At 39.1% G+C, this 18443-nt stretch overlaps 1 protein-coding gene across 1 annotated transcript; it reads right to left on the bottom strand.

Moving 5' to 3' along the window:
* Positions 1-213: 213 nt before the first annotated feature.
* Positions 214-6740, bottom strand: LOC119735325 (tyrosine kinase receptor Cad96Ca-like). Its single transcript, XM_038209023.1, has 14 exons — positions 6644-6740; positions 6424-6447; positions 5470-5739; positions 4993-5130; positions 4154-4181; positions 3985-4052; positions 3546-3755; positions 2895-3005; positions 2217-2404; positions 1927-2049; positions 1539-1650; positions 1096-1192; positions 881-980; positions 214-486 (listed from the first exon to the last, which is right to left on the bottom strand). The coding sequence occupies exons 1-14, from the start codon at positions 6738-6740 to the stop codon at positions 409-411; spliced, it is 1644 nt and encodes a 547-aa protein (XP_038064951.1). The 3' UTR covers positions 214-408.
* Between the last annotated feature and the right edge of the window lie 11703 nt (positions 6741-18443).

The following is an 18443-nucleotide window of genomic DNA, read 5'->3' on the forward strand; positions in this document are numbered from 1 at the left end:
GACATCTATGGAGCAAGTCCCATCCATGGAAGCAAGTTTGACAGCTTAATGTATATGATCTCCCATAAATTCACGACAGGCATTTTAAGATTACAAAACGTACAGTACTATATAGGCACTATTGAGTCAAAGTGGTTTTTATCAAAATTGTATTTCGTATGATTAATGTTTTGTTTGCCCTTCACCAATGTAACTTAATAAGTACGGTCAGTACTGTGCTGTCACACAGCCTGTTACATATTTCCCGGTACCAACTTTCCTTTTAATTGTATACGTTGACAGTTAATTGTCCCTTCCTTTCCCGGATACATTTTCTTACAGTTACATCACATAATTAACATCAGTAACACGATTGAATAAATCAAATAATTCTCCGATGTCTTCCATCTTAATGCGACCCAGTCCATCTTACACCTTCTCGCCTGCTTCTTGTTCCAGCACCACTTCATAATCGCTGTCTTGGAAATCCTTGATTGATATGAATTCCTGTCAACCAAATTAAAGGGGAACCAACCGTTATATTTGCGTAGCGCCCTCAACTCGGGAGATAGGGAAAATCACTGTTTTTACTCATCAATCTGTTGTTTGCATTGACTTATATAATTACACTAAGATGCGAGCGGTACCGGTACCGACAGTTTATCTAGACAATATTTTAATCAATAATGAATAACAAATATCAAAGGATTCGTCTGCAAAGTAAAGTTTTTCTCTCAATGGCCTTATAATTAATTAATTACAGCAATATTGTTTAGAGTAGCAAATGTTATACCTCAAATATGACAACAGAAATGTAGTTGCTTTGTTACTTGAATTCCCTTTGTTTCAAAAGGAGTACCAATGCGGTTCTCTAGGAGTCCTGATGATAGAAATCGCATACCTTTCCCTTGTTGATGTATTTTTCCAGCTCGGCACTGATCATCTTAAAGGTCGGTCTGTTGTCTGGATCTTCATCCCAACATCTAAGCATCATCGCATACCTTCAGGAAAATTGTATGCTATAATAAGCCGTTTTGACAATATTTTGAACAGTTTCAGGAAAAAGAGTCAAACTATTACAGGGAAAAAAGAACAATTTAGAGAGATAGTACTCACAGTTCCTGTTGGCAGTGTTGTGGTTTGGGCATACGGTAGCCAGACTGAAGCTTACCAATCATCACATTCGCTGTCATAGCGGGGTATGGACGAGCACCTTTATATACACAATGCAAATAACATCTTCTAAAAAAAACCATACATTTGCAGTATTTTCAAATTGAAGGTGATATTAAGATATATTTGCATAAAAACCAAGAGAGCGAGCACATTTTTCTGCAGTTCGTCTTCCCGAGAAACTCAAACCATGAACCCCAGGATTGTTTTGCTGCAGATGTACAATGTATTCTACATGGAATAGCGATCTTTTGGAATGAACGTACAAACATTGTGGCCTAGCTCACATCCACTCATGCATTATTTTGCCTCAACGTTTCACAAAAATGGAAACTGCTTTTGCTTTTTGTTTTAATTTTGCAGACGTAATTGCTGAAAAATATTACCTAGAGTAACTATCTCCCACAGAAGTACGCCATAAGACCATACATCACTCTCTGTTGTGTACACATCATCCAAAATGGACTCCAGAGCCATCCAGCGCATGGGCAGTGCACCCTGCAAAAATAATTTAAATTAAATTTCTGAGGGGGCATCCTGGATGTACATTTTTTAAGAGGGGCAATGAAGGCATTATGGTATATTGTTTTCGTTCAATTACAGATTTTAAATGGGGGGATGGAGGCACCAGGGGCACCCAGTGGCATCCGGCGGGCACTCGTGGGCGCCCTGGGGCACGGATATTCATTGGGGGCACGTTCCCCCCTCCCCGCCCCCTTTCTGCACCCCCCCCCCCCCCATTTACGCCACTGAATCTCCACCTCATGCACATACCTCTGAACCCCGTTCATACACTCGGATATTCATGACGTCACGGGCGAGTCCGAAATCAGACACCTTACAAGTCATGTCCTCAGCCACAAGCACGTTACGGGCAGCAAGGTCCCTGTGAATGCACTGTGTGAGAATTAGGACGTTTGCCAGTTAAAACAAGAGGAGAGCTAAATGACATGCATCATGAAGTAAAGGTTCATGTTCTCACCCGATTCAAAGGTTTAGAGTCAGACACAAATGGAGCCGAACGTGTTGATTATATTCTCAGTTCAATGGCTAAGAATGGTTACCTGTTGAGATGAGATGAAGGCCATTCCATCAGCGGCATCCTTGGCAAACTTCATCAGATCCTTGGAGGTTAGTGACTTACTGATACCATGCAGGTTGCCATAGACACGCCCTCCCTTACTGCGGCTGTCTTTAAGAAGGTCTTTCAGGTTGCCTCTGGACAGATATTCCACGATGATGTATGGCGGGTCTGATTGTAGAAAGGAATGAAGAATTTCACACAATCACGATTTAATGTTTTAAAAACCAATTTCTAGGATAACTTACCTCTGGACAAAGACCAATTCAGTGGAAAGAAAGGAATTTGCATCCTGAATAAAATTTCGTTAAACCAATATCAAAACTATAAAAATCGTTCGTTGGGTCTGAAAAAAAAACGATACAAAAATTAATTTCACGTCTTGATTCATGTACTTCGCTTTTGAATATATGGTCCAGTCTATCAATTTTCCCCCTGTGCCCCCTGAATTATATATAAAGATACAATGGACGAAGCTCATCAAAGACGGAACAAAGGCCTTGTTTAAAAACTGCACAATCGAGTGTCATCACACAAACCAACTCCGACCACAAATGGCTGTTATTAAAATTACTATCACCATGACACAACGTGTTTATCAGTTTCACAGTTGGTAGTTACAAATGAAAAAAAAATCCCATCGGTAGTAATATTCGTATACCTATCTCTACACAGAATCCAAGGAGCCTGACTACATTGCAATGGTCTGGTAACTTCTTCATCAGGTCTAGCTCCCTTATCATGTCGGCTTTGTCACTCTTGTTGGCTTCCTCTGCAGAATTCAAATTGAAGAAGTAAACCGATATGTTCTGAAACTTGTTTCATAACTTTTGTTGGCATGAGCAGAATAAAAAGGAAGATGTCTAAAGAGTTATAGTGGAATCTTCATTACTACGTACAAATTACTCCCAACTCAATCACATGTGTTGAGGCAATGTACAAGCTGAAAAGAAATGTGATAAAAAAAACCAATAAAATGTGATAAAAAAATGAAATGTGATAAAGGAATTTCTTAAGTTCACCCCTCGAAACGTATGCATACAATATGCAATCTGTAGACAGCAGCCCTTAAATATTCCGGTTTACCGATATGAAAGGCAGTACAAGTTGATGAAAATGAAAAATGTAATAAAAACTAGACAATTAACTATTGTTCAAATATTCAAACAATTATGACCACGATTTTTCTCGCCTCGTAACTGCAATAATGATTAAAGGAAATCTGATTTGATTTGTCACTCTACTCTACAAACTGGCAAAAGTCGAAAAATTTGCACAAATGTTCACGGAAAGCATTAATTTTCCAACTCACCTTTTAGTGTCTTAACAGCAACCAATGTCACCTTTGACCCCTGTGTCATCCCCGAGGCTTCAGCGAGAAGCACCTGACCAAAGGCGCCATGTCCAAGCTCTTTGATAATCTTCAGCTGATCACGTGGGAAAGCCTTGTGCTCAGTCTGGACATTTGCATAGGCTGCGGTTCCTGGTTCCTGATTGGCTGGATTACCAAGTACTTTTAATTCTGAAATTTTGAAATGAATATAAAGTAATGACTACGAATTGGACCTCAGTTATGCAATGAAAATATTTTTAGAAATTTTTTTCACAGTAGTCTTCACTGTCTTTGATTTACATGCAGTTCCCGTTTGTGTTGTTATTTCTGTAGCCTTTTATTTCATGCGGCCTCACTTTCAGCTGGGCAAGAACTCAAAAATGACTCAAACCTATTCCTAACATTCACTTCATCACACCTGTTATCTCTTGATAGGGTGACTGTGTGTCTGCTTGCGAATGTTTGACTTTTGGACGGACGTCTTTCCTGCAAAAAGGCAAAGTGAAAAAAAACATCAATAAGTCCGAACTTCGTCAGTAATGTATAGATGCGATAAAAGCAGATTTTAAAGCAAGAATAAAACTTACACTGTGTCTCTTAAGGTTTCTCTGTCCCCTGGAATCAAAAAGAAAAAGAATGAGATCTCTATGTTTGCTCAGAAGATAATTCTCAGTTTTATTGAGGGTTCAGGGTTTATAATGCAATTCCACAGTAGCTCGTGTTACGTTTAAAGGGGTGTCTTCCTTCAACTCAGTGCTGTTATTCTATGAAGTCAAAGCGTTTTAAGGTGGATTTTTCTCACAGAAGATTCTGATATGTTAAATTATTTTATAAAAGAGGTCAACAAGGTATTTTTCTATTTTTAGCAATAAGATATTTATAGGCAACTTGCATTGCAAAAAAGACATTGGAAACATTTATATACATCGCATTTGAAAATCATAATACTGTGCACCCTGTGAAGAACTTTTTTAGTGTCCCCACGTCATTAGTGTTAGTCTTTTGCTTGCATAACGGATATAAAAAAAAAAAAAAAAAAATCAATCATCAAATCTCTGACCATTTTCCATTTCACTGGCACACATTTCAAGTGAACTTTCTCATTGTCTTCTTTAATTAGATACAGGTTTTTTATGCTTGTAGAGCTAACTGTATCATAGATTTTCCACTTTTCACCAACCACCAACGTCCACTTTTCCGTGGAATTACATGTGTACCCACAGGATGGAGTGATGGGGGTGTGAATGTTTAAAATATACGGTTATTTTTATTATTTGTACACTTATTTTGTGATTTATCAAATGGCTGTCTAATTACACTCCTGATATGTATTTCCTGCGTGCATCATTACACATAACAACATGAGACCCACAAAAGAGTTCCTTTTTAAAGCAGATTACCAAGACGATACAGATGTCAATCTTACCGTTGTTGTGGTTTCCATATTTTCTCTTTGCATAGACTCCGAGCACAACGATGACACCTAACACGACAAATCCGACGACGACACCGACGATGACACCAGTACTGTCATTTGGTTCGCTGGGCTGAGACAAATCTTTTACTTGGAAAGAATACAATATTGACATATTGTTTTAATAAAAACAGGGAATTTAAATCAAATCAAGCTTTGCTAATTATTTTTCAGAACGTAGCAATTCATTGTATTTTTATCAATAAAATCAAGTTCTGCAGTCAAATGGGAGGTAACGTAAAATCCGGATATTGCAGCAAAATTATAAACCTCTTTGTTTATCTAATGTGACATTTTGATCATAATTTTTTTTTTTAAGGCTAGCAAAGACAACAGTTTTGATAGTAAACTACTAATCTCAACCAGCGAATACAGTAGGGCTATCATGTATTAGTCATCATTACAAAATGACTTTGTCCGAAGGTTTACCTTCTTCGGCATCTGCTCGTTGACTGCACAAGCCACCAATGCAAAGTCTAGCGCGGACGGCTTCAATGTCTGCTACAGCTCGTCTTCTTCGCCTCTGTGATGACGCACACCATTCAGAGAGGGTCACTGTCTGATCAGACTCAATGCAATCTCCACACTCCTGCCAAGTGCCGTTGACTTGGTATTGGACTTCCAGCTGGATGCATCCATTCCCCTTCAGCCCTCCAATAACCACAGTCCCATCTTTCTTGTTAAACCCAACAGTGAACCCTGATGATTGGATATTCAAATTATGAATAATAATAATAACAATTATTTTTACTCTTAAATTTTCACAGAAACAGACCCCACAACATGTTAACTTTATTGAAAGATCCTTAAAAGTTGCCAATATACATATTCATGTAGGCCTTAAACATAAGTTGCAACTAAAACAAAAAGATACAATTAATCATTTAACCCACGAGCGCGAGTGAAACATGGAATAACTGAGGCAGAAGGCGGAATGGTGTGTGGGATGTAAAACGCTCTACATTTTTTGTGTTTTACGAGCACAAGTAGTGGAATAATACATTTTAATTTCGTTTAAGCAAATTAACCTGACGCACAGTAAAGATGGAACATGCACGCTCTACGCGGAATTTTTCATCCGTTATCCTGTTACATGGGCGTATACATTTTGTAGTGGGAATGATATAATGTGCATCTAAGAATAGCACGACACGCGGAGTGCAGTAGAACCATTGTACAATATGGGATAATGTAGCAACGTTTGTTTGCATTGGATCGACCAATCAGAATTGAAGATTTCAGTTTGCTTGAAGACACTTGTACTGTCCACTACATACGTATATGTACGTACAACACACAGTATACATACTTTGAGATGTTTTTGTTTGTGAAAAGACAAGATGATATTCAACAAACTCACGTAGATATTCAAATTGAACGTACCTGAGTCTGGGTCTGGTGCCTTTGCTATCAGAAAAATAAAGAGAGTAATATCGATCAATAAACTATTTGGACAGACTTAGGTGACATTTGAAAGTGAGAACAATTTTAAGAATTTGCACATACTGGGTCGGATCCAGGAATACTTGCAAGGGGGGGGGGGGATTTTCATGCCCGTCAGATTCAGCTATATATACAATAGCGAAAACCTCCAGTGATCCACGCCATTTTCCGGGCCGGTCTCCCGTCCCCCGCGTCCGTTCCTCGCTGTGGCCGCGGACTGGAGCCCGGCTATCTCCGCAAAATTTGATCGGCGCCATTGCCCGATTTGATCGGCGCCATTGCCAAATTAGAATTTGATCGGCGCCATTGCCCGATTGGATGCGCGTCACTGCACTGCCCCGGTGCCGTTCGCCGTGGAGAGGGGGGGGGGGGGGGGGGGGTGCGGGGATATGATTGGGAGCCTGTCCATAATCGGACGAACAGACCATGCGCGCGCATCTCGGCCGAATTTTGAAGGGCGCCCGCATCGCCCGTTTGATCCGCGCCATTGTTCGCGCGGTGTCCCGTCTGCCCCGTCGCCGTTCGACGTGGAGAGGGCAGTGGGGTTGGGAGCCTGTCCATTCGGCCGAGGAGACCGTACGCGCGCATCTCGGCCGAATTTTGAAGGGCGCCCGCATTGCCCGTTTGATCCGCGCCATTGTTCGCGCGGTGTCCCGTTTACGTAACCCCTGTGCGGGGTCCTACTAAACTGCGTCAACAAGCGTCAACAAGCGTCAACAAGCCTCAACGGTCGTCAACGAGCATCAACACATTTTGTATATGCTTTTGAACATGAAAAGTAGCTTTATATGGTAGAAAAAGCAATGAAGAACATCTTCTGCATATCAATTAAAGTTAAAATTATTTCAAAACTTGGTGGTTGTTTTTTTGAACGCGAAATGTACGACGAATTTGTCGATAAGTGTTGGCCGCCATTTTGTTTACGTGAAGCTAGCCGTACTACGCATGCGTGAAGTGTACAGAGCCATACTACGCATGCGCGAAGTGTACAGCACCATCCAAACAAGATGGCGGCCAACACTTATAGTTACGCATAGACTTCCACACTCGAAGCATTCCCAACAGAAACTGATGATGTACATGTACTTCAGTGACAGGTATGTCAACAGTGTTTATGGTTCATAACCTTTTTGTACATCACATTTTGCTCTTCATGTTTATTCTAATGACAAAGACAGCCTAGATATAGTAAATCCAGACACATGAAATTACAACATTCAAATTGATTAACTCGCCTTTGTATCGGTGGCAACACTACATTGTATAGCACCATTATAATACTCGACTTCTCATACGTGTATATATATGCTGCGCCACAATCCCTCAATTTCTTTAAGAGTAATGTTTCCTGATTATATAATATCACTGTTTCTTTGCTTCAGATAAATGACCACGCAAAATGAAAAGGTCAAACTTTCATGCCCTCGGAAAATGATGCTATCATTTTGGGAGCAAGATTTTCAACAAAAAAATCCACTGAAATTAAAGGATATTAAGTAGACATTGAATTCTGTTTGTGTTGGTTTGTATAAATAAACAATTATTATTCCTCCACGCAGGACTTTCTGACGACATCTTGAACACCACAGCTACCTACTTAAATTTGCTCAACAAAAAATCTGAAAGACAAAGAAGACACTTCTCTGGCACAAATGCATATGGGTAAAATTGCTGATCTTTATAACAACTTCATCATTCTTTACAAACCATCGTTTCCTATTCCCAGAGTCGTAGAATTCATGATGTACTTTTAACAAAAAAAGTGACTGTATTAAATTTCATTGCATCGTCATGACATTCGTGAGTTTTTCCCTTTATTTTTTTTAAATTTTTATAATTGTATAACGTCTAAGTGATATCCATCAATGATAATGTAATAACATTTTTTTTAAATTTCCTATTCTCGCGTGACAAACTGCACTGGATCACTCCTGTAAACCAGGAACCAGGGTATCTCTTTCTATTCTTTTTCAGAAGGATATCAATCCCCAATTTTAGAATTTTTGGTGTTATGCAAACACTTACAAGATCTGAACTTTGTTTGAAGAACAATTATCGTATGGGATTAAAAGGACACCATTTCATTACTCCTTTCAAGATGCATACTGCAATCACATTTTTCCTTTCCTCATGAATTTACAATTGGAATGTTTTGTTTAACGGCAATAAAGGTATTCATCATTATTTTTAGGAGTCTCAATCCTCTTCAAAAAAGTTATTATGTTGTACGGGCAAATGAAAATCACATTATTTGTCTTACTGCCAAAATTTCATTTTTATACTCGACCAAAGGATATCATTCCCAAATTGCCCTCAAGATAGATTACATGCATATCTCTTTGATCTACATGTCAAAGTGTAGTGCAATTTCCATATTATGCAGTCAATATTACTCATAATATTGTACAGTACCTTTTCCAATTTTCCATTTTTGTAATAAATATGCATGTAACATTTGCTGTTTCACATTCGAAGTTTAAGTTTCCCATTCGTGTCCTTATATTGACTGCAATGAATACAAGTCTTTTTGAATTATGATTACAATTCCTCACTTTGCAACCCCCAAAACCATATTTCCCCCTTCCTGCCAAATATTCAACCCCACCACCACTGGCTGCCCCTCCTGCCTCCTATATAGTGAGATTCATGGATACGCCGTTGAAAAGATCAAATCGAGTTTCATCTGAAATACCTAATTGTACATTTGGTGAAAACAAACTTTTGGGCGTAACACCTCCAAAACCAGATGTTCACATTGATAGATAATAGTCTAGCATTTAATATTAGTTTTGACCTTTCCAGTGATACATTGCACGAGAACATCAGCCAGCAATAAGTCATATCATTTAATTTAATCCAACTGAAGAATTAAGAGCGGGACTTTCCATTCCAGGCCTGCAAAATCAAAAAACCCTCTACACTTGAGTGAGTGATTTTAATATTGCCATCCCACCGGCCCCCCACAATAACAAAACACATTTTTCCCCATCTAGCGCCCCACCCCCTTGCTGGCCCCTTCCTCCCCCTATATTGACTATTAGGCCTACACGAAGCGTCATATAAAATACCTGATGTCCTACACCCTCGCACAATCTCGGCAGGTAAGGCTATGCATGTTCGCACGTTCACAAACGCAAATGCACTTTATAAAGGCGAGACTAGCGCGTGAAAATAGAATAGCGTACAGCAGAGGGTCTCACGATACGCCGGGCGTATCTTAAGAAAAAAAGTCTGACACAACATATTGACAAGAAATAGGTCAGACAAGAAAGCTACAATTATTCGCCATCCCCCCAACAACAACAACACACATTTTTCCCCATCTACATCTACAACCTACCGCAGATGTGTTTTTTTGCAATTACGTAATCATGACGTCATCACGGGTCACGTGACGTCACTTCAAAGTTTAATACATTTAATCTTTGAAATTCCATATAAAATTAACCGTGAGAGACCGGAACCTGAAATTTGCGGGAATCAACATGGTAATACATGCTCTTCATGTTATCTTCTGCGCGCAAAATCACGTGACCCTTCCTTCCGGTCGAAACCGGAAGTGCCTAATAATTGTAAAGTGGAAAAAGATATGAACTTGCTTTTAACGATTGAAGGGTCTGCCTAGATTGACCTTTCAAAAAAAATAATGGGTGACGCCATGAAGTGTTGGAGCGCCCTCTAGCGGCAGGTTAAAAAACGTCAAAAACGCATTTTCACTTGATGTCTGTGGCGAAGTTTGCGGTAATCGCTTCAAAATTAATGTACATGATGACCTTAATGCAGACAGCACCTGTGCGCGAAAAAAAAATGATTACGTCATCAGACCGGAAGCTACAATAAAAAGACCTTTAAACCTTCAAAAATTAATAGAAAATATACCGTGATAGATATAATCGAGATTTGGCTGTATATAGCACAGTTAAAATAGCTCTTGAACTTTCTGGTGATGACGTCATAATGACGTCATCCAGTATCGTATTACAAGCAATCAAAGATTTCTAGATTTAATCTTTGAAAATCAATATAAAATCAACTGCTACAGATTTGATTTTGTTTTTTATGGCAATCGATACAATATTGCAGGATCTTCAGTTTTGGTATTAAGTGCAAAATCACGTGACCCTTCCTTCCGGTCGAAACCGGAAGTGCCTTATTATTTGAAATTGGCAGAAGATGCGAACTTGCTTTCAATGATGTGAGTGTCTGTCTAGGCTGTACTATAGCAATATATTACAGGTGACGTCATAAAATGTCAGAGTGCCCTCTAGCAGCAGGTTAAAAAACGTCAAAAATGCATTATCACTCGTTCTATAATTGGTTCCTAAAAGGAGCGAAGGTCACTCTGCCTGGGAGATTTCAAGCATAATATTTGGTTGCTAAATTTAATAGGTCGGCCAACAAAAGTATTATCATAATGACGTATCTGAAATGTTAACTTCTTTTATATCAGGGGTGTGAGTGACCACTGATAAAAATAGCTGAAAACAGCTGAAAAAGGTGTAAAAAAAGCTGAACTTTGGAAATCTCCTATACTTTTGTACACAGCAAGTGAGGGAAAAAAGCTGAAATCCAAATCAAATCAGGCTGAAATCAGCTTAAAAGCTGAGGTTTCACACCCCTGTTATATGTTGAAATTTGAAAATCCGTGAATAAATGGCTGAGAACGATCTTTTACTGTTATGCTTGCATAAAACCGCAATTCGCCAGAAAGAATAGTTCCAGAAAGCAGTGTGGCTAACAGGTGGTATTTCATTTAACCACAAGTCATTATCTCGCTGGGACTGTGGAGCAGGGAGGGGAGTTTGGTTTACTTGCTCCCCAGGGGCTTTCAACAGTGTGAAACTAGCCACTTTCTTAAGAGGGATGGTTTCGTCATGCAAAGTTTGCGGTAATCCATGGCCCAACACCGTGTTGTTGTTTCTACAACCTCTTGTTAGGTGTTGGGCCTCAGCCCAACACCTATTGTTATTGTAAGAATTTACTATTTTTTTTATTCTTCTTCAAGACACATTCTTCTCCGGAACTGTTTTTCAAAATGAAAACATATATGAACTTCAATTGTCAATACATGAATGCACAACCAACTGAAGATGTGCTTTTTTGCAATTACGTCATCATGACGTCATCATGGGTCACGTGACGTCACTTAAAAAAATAATCAATTTAATCTTTGAAATTCAATATAAAATCAACCGTCAGAGACCGCAACTTGAATTTTGCAAGAATCGACATGATAATATATGATCTTCATTTTATCTTGTGCGCGTAAAATCACGTGACCCTTCCTTCCGGTCGAAACCGGAAGTGCCTAATAATTTGAAAGTGGAAAAAATGTGTTTAATAGGAAGGGGCGTAATCATACATGTCGCCACTACATTTTAAATTAAATGGAATGGAGTTTGGCCGCCACCATGCATTTAAGTTTTTATCAGACTTGTGTTTTCTTAAAAAGAAGTGGTTTTCTGGCTAGGAAAATAGCAAGGAAGAACCGGTTTTGTGCAGGCAAAATTCAGGAAATAATCTGTTGATATTAATAACTTGTTGGAAAGTTCCGAGGTCATTCCAAGAAAGTTGCCGCCGTGAATTAGGGTTTAAAACATGGGTGGGGGATGGGATTTGCTATCAGCATCAGCAGGGCCGTTCCTCATTCTGTTCTTTTTATGGGATGTATGATAACATTGGAGTACGAGGGGCTCTGCGAGCTGATGAATCTTTTTTTTTAAAACATTGTGTTTGCAACCAGCTAGGGAAGATTTTCGTTTATTTAAGACTTACAAGCACTGGTATGGATACCTGTGTAGTTATATGACTAAACTGCCTAGAGCGTATTTGTTAAGGTTTTTTTTTTTTTTTTTTTTTTTTTTTTCCTTTTTTGGAAATTCAATACGCATATAGGGAGTAAAATCAGTTCCACTGCTGGGTTGCGGTGATGGGTGGGTTATAACTTGTCAACACATACCTCGCCAGCGGGCCCATTAGATTGGTGATAACCGGAGAGCGGGAGTTTCAAAAAAACTCATCCGGTGTTTAGGCGACGCAGGGACTGGTTTGTGTACATGTGGTTTTTGTTTCTAGTTCACTTAATGTTTTGATTTATACCGGTGATAATATGCCGTCCCACCTGTTTTTCTTTTTGTGTGTGTCGGGGGAAACAGTGCATATTTTCTGTGCCCTTTTTGCGCACTTCATCAGTCACCCTTTGTTTAATTCTTTTGTACGTATTTACTTTATTGCTAATGATGGTAAAGAATATTTTACGCGTTAGTTTTTCTTGTAATGATCAGACTAGGTGGATTCCTTATTTTTTATTTTTTATTTCGAAATCCATGCCTAAATGACCATTATGTTAGTTCTGTTCTTCAAGAAGTTCCAAAAGGATTTGAACGTTCTCCTCATCCAAGTTTTTTTCTTGGTTGGATGGTGGAGATGGGTTAATCCTTGAACGGACCAGGCCATCTTTTATGTTTTTTTGTCGTTTGTATGCCAGGATGGGTTGGGTCGCAAAGAGTGCACTGAGAAAATCATTATCGCTGATAAGATTCCAGTGTTTCAGAAGGGCCTGCTTAAGAGCTGGGTGTTTAATTTGTGGGTTGTAGGGTAAAACAAAGACCAGTGGGATATTCTTTTCGGTTTTTGCACGCTTTTGAGAGTTCACGCGAGTTTCGCCTTTTTGGGGAAGAAGGGCTAAATCTTCTTGGTTGTATCCGCGTTTTTGTAGTTTGTCTTTGAAGAATTCAACCTTCTCCTCAAATTCTTTTGAGTGTGTGCATATACGGTCATATCTCATTATTTCTCCCTTAATCAAACCGCCAAATACTGACTCAGGGTGGGCTGAATCTCGAGCAAGATACTGAAAGGTATCAGTTTTTTTGGCTGCTACTCGAGTATCCAACTTCCCTTCTTTTTTGAACCGTTCGCCTTTGTAGATGACGAGGTCGAGGAAGGTGACTTGACTGTTTGAAACCTCTGACGTGAACTTGAGCTTGGGATGAATTTGGTTTAGAGTTTGGACGAGGTCACCGGCTTGGTCTTCGTTGCCGTTAGATATTATTAAGACGTTGTCCCTGTATCTCATGTAACTCACAATTGAAGGATTGTGTGGGAGAATAATTTCTTGTTCATATTTGAACAGGGTTATATCGCATATTTCTGGACTGCATTCGCTTCCCATAGCCACGCCAATTTTCTGTCTGAAGGACTTTCCATTGAATTCAAATATGTTTCGATGCATGATAAGTTCCAGGAGACAGCGAGCGTGTTCTCTTGTAGGTTTGGGTATTGCGTACAGACTGTTATCGGCAACTTCAAGTGCATCGCAGACTGATTCAATTGCCTCATCTTGTGGGCAATTCGTATACATGGACACAATATCCAATGTGATCAATAGGCTATCCTGCTTCAATGTCACGTTGTTTAGTTTTTCAAGCACATGCCCGGAATCGCGTGTATATGTGCTTTGTTGTTTGACAATCGGAAGCAGAAAATAGTCTATGTATTTTGAAATTGATTGAGTCGGACCTCTGCAACCACTAATAATAGGCCTCCCCACAAACGGTGTTGATGTCTGCCTGAATCGACCTTTCAAAACAATTAATTGGTGACGTCATGAAGAGTTGGAGCGCCCTCTAGCGGCAGGTTAAAAAACGCGAAAAACGCATTTTCACTTGATGTCTGTGGCGAAGTTAGCGGTAATCGCTTCAAAATTAATGTACATGATGACCATAATGCAGACAACACCTGTGCGCGAAAAAAAATTGATTACGTCATCAGACCGGAAGTTACAATAAAAAGATCTTTAAACCTTCAGAAATTGCTAAAAAAATCAACCGTGATAGATATTATCAAGATTTGGCTGTATATAGCACAGCTAAAATAGCTCTTGAACTTTCTGGTAATGACGTCACAATGACGTCATCAAGTATCATATTACAAGCAATCAAAGATTTCTAGATTTAATCTTTGAAAATCAATATAAAATCAACTGCTACAGATTTGATTTTGTTTTTTATGGCAATCGATACAATATTGCAGGGTCTTCATTTTTGGTATTAAGTGCAAAATCACGTGACCCTTCCTTCCGGTCGAAACCGGAAGTGCCTTATTATTTGAAATTGGCAGAAGATGCGAACTTGCTTTCAACGATGTGAGTGTCTGCCTAGGTAGTACTGTACAAACATTTTACAGGTGACGTCATCAAATGTTAGAGCGCCCTCTGGCGGCATGTTGAAAAATTCAAACATGGATTTAAACATGCATATTTTGAGTTGATGTGTGTGCCAAAGTCTGCGGTAATCCATGGCCCAACACCGTGTGGTTGTTCATACAACCTCTAGTTTTTTTTATTATTCTTCTAGACACATTCTTCTCCGGAACTGTTTGTCAAAATGAAAACATATATGAACTTCAATTGTCAATACATGAATGCACAACCAACTGAAGATGTGCTTTTTTGCAATTACGTCATCATGACGTCATCATGGGTCACGTGACGTCACTTCAAAAAATAATCAATTTAATCTTTGAAATTCCATATAAAATTCAACCGTCAGAGACTGCAGCTTGAATTTTGCGAGAATCGACATGATAATATATGATCTTCATTTTATCTTGTGCGCGTAAAATCACGTGACCCTTTCTTCCGGTCGAAACCGGAAGTGCCTAATAATTTAAAAGTGGAAAAAGATATGAACTTGCTTTCAACGGTGTTGATGTCTGCCTGGATTGACCTTTCAAAAAAAATAATTGGTGACGTCATGAAGAGTTGGAGCGCCCTCTAGCGGCAGGTTAAAAAACACGAAAAACGCATAATGCAGACCATAATGCAGACAACACCTGTGCGCGAAAAAAAATTGATTACGTCATCAGACCGGAAGTTACAATAAAATGACCTTTAAACCTTCCAAAATTGCTAAAAAATCAACCGTGATAGATATAATCAAGATTTAGCTAACTATAGCACAGTTAAAATAGCTCTTGAACTTTCTGGTAATGACGTCACAATGACGTCATCAAGTATCATATTACAAGCAATCAAAGATTTCTAGATTAAATCTTTGAAAATCAATATAAAATCAACTGCTACAGATTTGATTTTGTTTTTTATAGCAATCGATACAATATTGCAGGGTCTTCATTTTTGGTATTAAGTGCAAAATCACTTGACCCTTCCTTCCGGTCGAAACCGGAAGTGCCTTATTATTTGAAATTGGCAGAAGATGCGAACTTGCGTTCAAAGATGTGAGTGTCTGTCTAGGCAGTACTGTACAAACATTTTACAGGTGACGCCATCAAATGTTAGAGCGCCCTCTGGCGGCATGTTGAAAAATTCAAACATGGATTTAAACATGCTTATTTTGAGTTGATGTGTGTGGCAAAGTCTGCGGTAATCCATGGCCCAACACCGTGTGGTTGTTCATACAACCTCTAGTTTTAATAAACTTTTGTATAATGCACCATTACATTATATTGTTTACCATGGACACTTGATGATCTGCAGGGGGAGGGTGATACATGCACATGTATGTATATCTACATGTACATGAATTGACGAGGGATATAATATTAACTTCTTTTGCAACAGTTCTCATTGGTTCTGTACATGTTTTCTAATCGTGGTCTTCCTCCATTTGACTCCTGTCCTCAATTACTCGATGGCGCTCCACATGTGTGTCCTCAATTTACACGCTAAACAAACCCACCCACACACAATGTACATGGGATACACAACAATCTCGTATAAACAGCGCCACCTAGATATAATATGAACACTGAACTCTGACCCCTGCATCACCCAACCTGCTTTAAAAATTTGCAACGCTGAACAAATTCAGCTTTTCCCCTATCATCACACCCAGTCAGCGACACAAATCTGAACCGATGAATATTTTGTTTGCTCATTCATTGAAGGGAATATACATCATTTTCTTTTGCTGTAATTTTCAGAAATGGATGGAATTGGGGGGTTGGAAATATATAGCAAATATAGTTACACTGACTTTGTTGAGGTTTTGGGTTCAAAAATGCTATAAAAACCAAGAAAAACAATCATTTTCCTGTAGTCTGGTTCCCTGACTCCATTTAAGAAGAAACAGAGCAGTTTACATACCGCCGTATTGTGGAATTGTAAGGTCAGGGAACCAGTCTAGCTGGCTTGTACCCGTTCATGGTAGCAGACCAGTAAATAAACTTCCATAGACCCCAATGGTAAATGCTCCCACTTCAAAAATTCGGGAAAAATACTCACAACTCTCCAAGGTGTTCGAGATGCACATCAAATTAAAGCTTATTTCATCATCTTTCATTTTCTTTTCAATTTTCGGGGGGTCAACTGATGACTTTTAGGAGAAATGTCCATCTGAAGATGATCACCCCTGAAAATAGTCCTGAAGCCCATCGCCATTTTGAAAAACGATGCCTACACTCCATTGCAAAATAGAGCGCTTTCAGGGTCCAAATTACATCAAAATTACACAGAACTGCAAGCTCCCAGTCCTGTGCACGGCTTCCACCCATATTTTTTACAAACCCTCAAGTTCATGGCCCACAGCATGCCCAAATACCGAAGATTTTGTGGGCATGCAAATCGTGATTTGGCCGGCGCAGGCAATTTCGGACCGATTTACTGGTCTGCACCCTATAGGTAGCAGACCAGTAAATAAACTTCCATAGACCCCAATGGTAAATGCTCCCACTTCAAAAATTCGGGAAAAATACTCACAACTCTCCAAGGTGTTCGAGATGCACATCAAATTAAAGCTTATTTCATCATCTTTCATTTTCTTTTCAATTTTCGGGGGGTCAACTGATGACTTTTAGGAGAAATGTCCATCTGAAGATGATCACCCCTGAAAATAGTCCTGAAGCCCATCGCCATTTTGAAAAACGATGCCTACACTCCATTGCAAAATAGAGCGCTTTTAGGGTCCAAATTACATCAAAATTACACAGAACTGCAAGCTCCCAGTCCTGTGCACGGCTTCCACCCATATTTTTTACAAACCCTCAAGTTCATGGCCCACAGCATGCCCAAATACCGAATATTTTGAGGGCATGCAAATCGTGATTTGGCCGGCGCAGGCAATTTCGGACCGATTTACTGGTCTGCACCCTCATAGGTGTGTAGTCGATTGCAAACAAGTGCGATGGTCAATTGGGGCCAGTATTTGAAAAAAGCTAGTTTTTTTCCAACGCTGGTCGGCCGATCAGTGTTGGAAATTGATACAAAAATACCACTTTTCTTGAAAATGACATTATACCAGGTGCCATGATTTTACAGGATGCTTTACACTGTCATTCACTAATAGTCCAGCAAGGTATTTCAAAATGATTTGGTAGTTTTATTTTTTGATGTTTGCAAATGTTGTATTTTCCCTTTAATCATATAGAGTAAAAAAAAGTCAAAATACGGGGAATTTCCCACAAAATATCAGCTTTGTCTGTTTGTTTTGAAATTCGGTGGATTGAAGCCAAGTATTGTGTTGGTACTTTGACCTGGACTTACACCTGACAATCGGGCCATGACAAAAAAATAAAATATGTTTCCTGAGCAGGCTGCGCAGATTATGAGTTCTGTTTTCAATTGTTCATTTCATTCAAAAACAAAATTAATTGATGTATTTGTATCGCATCTTGTGAAAAGGATCACAAATAAATTTAACCAAACAAAAATCTTCAAAGATAAAACAAGAAAAACAAGGGAAAGACCAATAACAAAAAAAACATGACGATTAAAATTTACAAACATTTTATTGAAGTGGCCTTTACAAAAGTGCACAAGTGTAAGGAATGAGGAACAACACAAAATATTTCCCACGGTGAAGCTGCACAGTTGTAAAGTGATCAACAAAAGACTTTCCTATGTACTAAGCCAATGGATATGACCAAATTGTGAACCAAATGACGTTGCAAAGTACATGCACATGTGTTGTGCAATAACCCTGCTTTAATATGTTTACTGCCTG

Source organism: Patiria miniata, unplaced genomic scaffold, assembly GCF_015706575.1.
Source record: "Patiria miniata isolate m_02_andy unplaced genomic scaffold, ASM1570657v1 HiC_scaffold_29, whole genome shotgun sequence".
In the NCBI taxonomy this organism is placed as follows: Eukaryota; Metazoa; Echinodermata; class Asteroidea; order Valvatida; family Asterinidae; genus Patiria; species Patiria miniata.